The 5,319-nt window shown below is 48.7% G+C and overlaps 1 protein-coding gene across 1 annotated transcript; it reads left to right on the forward strand.

Moving 5' to 3' along the window:
• Nucleotides 1-1,431: 1,431 nt before the first annotated feature.
• On the forward strand, nt 1,432-2,855 carry LOC111381691. Its single transcript, XM_023005503.1, has 4 exons — nt 1,432-1,870; nt 1,965-2,114; nt 2,264-2,498; nt 2,831-2,855. The coding sequence occupies exons 1-4, from the start codon at nt 1,432-1,434 to the stop codon at nt 2,853-2,855; spliced, it is 849 nt and encodes a 282-aa protein (XP_022861271.1).
• The last annotated feature ends 2,464 nt before the right edge of the window (nt 2,856-5,319 follow it).

Genomic DNA, 5,319 nt, shown 5'->3' on the forward strand with positions numbered 1-5,319 from the left:
TGAGTTATAGCCATGAAGACGACAACCCCATGAGAGAGGCCTCTGAAGAGGAGGTGCTCCATAACAATGTTACTCACCAGAGATCTCATCACCGGTGTCGCCGAGGTGAAAGAACAACCATGCTCACTGAAGGAATGACTCAAATAGCTGCGGGCATGAGAGACATCGCAGCTCAGAATATGGCGATGCATGAACTTTTCATGCAAGCCAGAAGGTTACTAGGGCTCTCAAATGCCCTAAGGATCTTACCCAGTGCAGGAAGTCCCAGTATCTAGGGATGTAAACGAGCCGGGCCGAGTCGGCTCGCGAGCCTAAAATTTCGGCTCGGGCTCGGCCCGGTTAAAAATACCGAGCTTTTCTGCGGGCTTGAGTTTTGCTCGGCCAAAAAAAAAGGCGGGCTTTTTACGGGCCGAGTCGGGCAGGCTCTTTTTTTTCTCTCTCTCTCTTTTTTTTTCTTGCTGCCTTGAAGGCAGCGACTGCTGCCTTTAAGCTGCTGCCTTATATTAAGGCAGCAGTTTTGCCTTAATTAATTTTTTATTTTTTTTTTATTAAAAAGCTCGCGAGCTCACGGGCCGGCTCGGGCAAAGCCCGTATCCCCAAAATAGGGCTCGGCCCGAGCTTAGGCTCGGGTCTATTGAGCCCCGAGCTTAGGCTCGGGTCTATTGAGCCCCGAGCCGAGCCACGGGCGGCCCGAGCCGGCGAGCCCGATTGCCATCCCTACCAGTATCTCGTTCCCGAGGCCACACCAGTCAGCACAGAGAACGTCCCCTCGAAAGAGAAGTGGACGCCGAAGTCACATCTTATGTGCAAGGGAACCAGCCATCAGAATCACACTTGGGGGACAATTATCCTAAAAAATATGAGGAACAGAGGTCGGTAAGCGTCTTCGACCGGATTAAGGAGGATCCTAGCAATAGGGTCTGCCCAATGAGAAGATCAGTTCGGCCAGACTAGGAGCAAGAACAGACTTCTCCTCCTCCTAGAAATAGGAGGGACAGGAGGAACCTAATCGATTGGGGGAGTCGAGGAGAAGCATCTCCACTTCCTCAGAACATTCAAGATGATGAAGGGTCAAATGGGCCATGTCGTTCTTATGAGATTGATGATGATGATGATAACCTCACTTTCTCAAGGGAAATCCGAAGCTTCCCAATGCCAACAAATTTCATGCCTCCTAAGATCCCCAAGTATGACGGAAAGGGAGACCCGGAGAAGCACCTCACCAATTATATAACACAAATGAGTCTCAGGGGAGCCTCACTTACTTTGAAATGCAGAGCCTTTCGTTTAACACTAGGCGGAGCCGCCGAAGAGTGGTATAGCAGGCTTCCTCCCCTAAGCATTAGAAGTTGGCCAGATTTGAAGAAGGCATTCTTGAATCAGTACCTCTCGCGAAAAGAATGAGAGGCCCCAGTGCAACGCCTGCAAGACATGAGGCAAGCCCCTGGAGAGAAGCTGAAAAGCTACCTCGCCAGGTTTACGGATGAAATCACATATTGCGAACAGGTCACTGACAGAGAAGCCCTTTCAGCCCTGAAAGACGGCCTCAACATAAACACTTTGTTCTGGAGGGACGTGCGCAGCAAGAATCCTTCCACCTATGAGGAGCTAGTGAAAATGATGAGAATTGAAATCGTGAGTGAAGAAATGATTGATCACCAAAACCATGCCGCGCAGGGACTCCCTCCTCCTCAAAGGCAAGTAGGTCGAGGACCCGCAGCACACCTTGTTACTCAGCAATGGACTCAGGCAGGACACACAATAGCTCCCACCTCCGGGCAGGCACTGGCTTCCGCCACACTAAATGTAGTGCCGGTATTGGCATATGAAAATGCTACTAGCGAAGTGGGGCCATCAGGAAGAAACGATAGCAAGAAAAAGAAGAAGCGATCAAACAGGCCCTTGGAAGGAGCAAGGTTTTGTACTTTCCATCAACTCTATGGGCATGACACCAATGAATACAGAGACGTTCCTCGACGTTCAGACCGAAGCGACCCACATCCCTCCAGGAGGAATGAATATCCTTGCAGATCAGTCTCCCCAAATAGGGGAGATTGAAGGCACAGAGAACAGTCACCTCGGAGAAGAGAATCAAGGGACCAAGGAGAGTCCAGGTAGAGAGATCATGCCCCATTTTCTGGGGGCCAAATCATAAGGGAAATCGACACCATCATTGGGGGACCCCACATCGGTGGCAATACCAGGAATGCACAAAGGAATTATAAAAGGGAAGCAAAGGACCCACCAATAATCACTTACATAGTCAATGAGTCCCAAAAGGCCAACAGGATGGCCCCAGTTACCTTCTCCCAGGAAGATGCGCAAGGAGTTCACCATCCCCATTGCGACGCACTGGTAGTGAGAGCCGTAGTAGCCAGAAATGGACTTAAACGCATGCTCGTCGACAATGGAAGTTCAGTGAACATATTGTTCGGCTCCACCTTTGACAAAATACAGATTAAACATGGGTTGATCCCCATGACCGACCCACTATTCGGGTTTACTGGGGAAAGCATCGTTCCACGAGGGCGGATCACTCTGCCCGTCGAGATGGGTTCGGCACCCCTAGTGGCCCAACACTTCATGGGATTCTTAGTGGTAGATCACAAATCGGCCTATCATGGAATATTGGGCAGACTCGCTTTGAAAGATCTTTGGGTCGTCACATCCATCCACTACTTGTGTATGAAATTCCCAACTGAACATGGGATTGCAACAGTCCGTGGTAATCAGATGGGCTCTATGGCATGCTACTTAAACTCCTTGTGAAAGTCGGAGCCCCGAACTGTTAATGTAATCCTAACTGAGGTTCCCACTAAAATCGGTACAGACGTGGAAATGCTCAACGCCCCTGAACAAGGGCAGACCTTTGAACAAGAGGAAGACGTCGACATGGAAGAGGCCCATGAACAAGGGCACCCTCTTGATGAGTTAGATCCCCGAATAATTGACTCTGAACCAAACGCAACCCCAATAGAAGAATTGGAAACTTTCTCCGTCAACCCAGAAGATCCCAGTCAGGTCTTGCATATAGGAAATGCACTATCCCCCGAAGCAAAAGAATAGATGATGAGCTTCCTGAAAAGGAACTTGGATGTCTTCGCTTGGAAGCATGAAGACATGGTAGGAATAGATCCAAGGATCAGTTGCTACCATCTTAATATCAACCCCTCTTGTGCCCTCATAGACAGAAGAAACGTGCCCTCAACCCGGAGAGGTACAAGGCACTGAAAGACGAAGTAAACAAACTTAGCCGTAGTGGTTTCATAAGGGAAGCCATCTACCCGAAGTGGATATCCAACCCGGTCCTGGTGAAAAAGCCCAGCGAAAAGTGGAGGGTGTGTATAGACTTCACAAACTTGAATAAGGCGTGCCCTAAAGACAGTTTTCCACTTCCAAGGATAGATCAACTTGTGGATTCCACTGCTGGACACGAACTGTTGAGCTTCATGGATGCATATTCAAGGTACAACCAGATACCCATGTTCCGACCTGATGAGGAAGCTACGTCGTTTATTACGGACAGAGGTCTATACTGCTACAAAGTCATGCCCTTCAGATTGAAGAATGCCGGAGCTACATATCAAAGACTGGTCAACATGATGTTTCCCGAATTCATTGGCAAAACCATGGAGGTCTACGTGGACGACATGTTAGTCAAAAGCCTCCAGGCAGCCGAACACGTAAGTCACCTCGACCGAATTTTTCAGATACTTAGAAAATATAAGATGAAGTTGAATCCCCTCAAATGCACATTTGGAGTGGCTTCGGGTCAGTTCTTGGAATATATTGTCAATCAAAGGGAAATTGAAGCAAATCCAGTGAAAATAATGGCCTTGCTAGAGATGAGGCCACCTCAGAAACCAAAGGAGGTCCAAAGCCTCAATGGTTGGATAACCGCACTCAGTCGCTTCATCTCGAGAGCCATAGATAAAAGTTTGCCTTTCTTCAACGTGCTTAAGCAAGGAAAGAGGTTCCAATGAACTTCTGAGTGTGAGAAAGCCTTCCAGGCGCTGAAAAAGCAACCTCAACCAGATGAGTCACTACTGCTATACTTGGCGGTTTCGGACGTGCCGATCAGCGCCGTCCTAGTCAGAGAAGAAAGTGAGCGCCAACTGCCTGTGTACTAGGTCAGCAAAGCACTTCTCTCAACTGAAACACGCTACCCAGATATGGAGAAACTAGCACTCACCCTTATCACAACCTCAAGAAAACTGAGATCATACTTTCAAACCTACTCAATCGAAGTTCTCACCAAGTTCCTATTGAAGCAGGTGATGTAGAAAACAGACGCATCAGGACGCCTGCTAAAATGGGAATCGAGCTCAGTGAGTTCGATCTATTGTTCCGATCTTGACACGCCATCAAGGGCCATGCCCTTACAAATTTTATGGTTGAATTTGCCAAAACCCCAGAAATGGAGGTAACAATGGAACCAGCCGAGCCCCCCACGTGGAAACTTTTCGTAGATGGGTCCTCAGGAGAGACTGGCTCCGGGGCAGGGATCGTCTTAGAAAGCCCGGAAGGCCACAAGCTAAACTGCGCAGTAAGGTTCTGCTTCAGAGCCTCGAACAACGCCGCTGAATACGAGGCCCTTCTTGCAGGTCTTAGACTTGCTAAAGAGATGCAGGTCAGAAGGCTCCTAACGAGCAGTGATTCTCAACTTATAGTGAATCAGGTCAATGGGAACTTCGAGGCCAAGGACAGTAGCATGGTTGCATACTTGAAGTTGGTTCTGGACCTAGTTCCTCATTTTGAAAGGTTCGAACTGACTCAAGTCCCCCGCCTAGAAAATACACATGCAGACGCCCTTTCAAAACTAGCCAGCAGCAAGGATTCAGAGCTGCTAAAAGTTGTCCCTATCGAGCACTTATCAAAGCCCTCTACTTTCGGAGGTGAAGAGGTACTATGGATAGAAGGCACCCCATTATGGATGCAGTCTATCATCGCCTATCTGAAAGATCAATCGCTGCCTGCCTCTAAAAGCGAGCTGCGGAAGTTAAGAAGAAGGGTTGCACACTTCGTCTTGCAAGAAAATACTCTTTACAAGAGAGGCTTCGCCTCGCCACTTCTCCAATGCGTGGGAGGCGAAGAAGCCGCATACATACTCAGGGAAATCCATGAGGGAATCTGCGAAAATCAGTCTGGAGGAATGGCTCTGGCACACAAGGTTCTCTGTCAAGGCTACTTCTGGTCGACCCTGAAAAGGGACGCTTGGCAATTTGTCCGAAAATGTAACAAGTGTCAGCGCTTCTCAAATATTCAAGGGCAGCCTTCTCAGAGCCTCTCTGTAGTAACCAGCCCTTGGCCATTCACCAA

This window comes from Olea europaea, unplaced genomic scaffold (assembly GCF_002742605.1).
Source record: "Olea europaea var. sylvestris unplaced genomic scaffold, O_europaea_v1 scaffold236, whole genome shotgun sequence".
In the NCBI taxonomy this organism is placed as follows: Eukaryota; Viridiplantae; Streptophyta; class Magnoliopsida; order Lamiales; family Oleaceae; genus Olea; species Olea europaea.

What these genes read in the sequence shown, in the direction of transcription:
- LOC111381691 (XM_023005503.1), top strand. Translation starts at nt 1,432, where the DNA reads ATGAGGCAAGCCCCTGGAGAGAAGCTGAAAAGCTACCTCGCCAGGTTT. An exon ending in AGGGACCAAGGAGAGTCCAG is followed by an intron (nt 2,115 to 2,263) that starts GTAGAGAGATCA and finishes TCACTTACATAG; the next exon opens with TCAATGAGTCCCAAAAGGCC. An exon ending in ATGACCGACCCACTATTCGG is followed by an intron (nt 2,499 to 2,830) that starts GTTTACTGGGGA and finishes AAATCGGTACAG; the next exon opens with ACGTGGAAATGCTCAACGCC.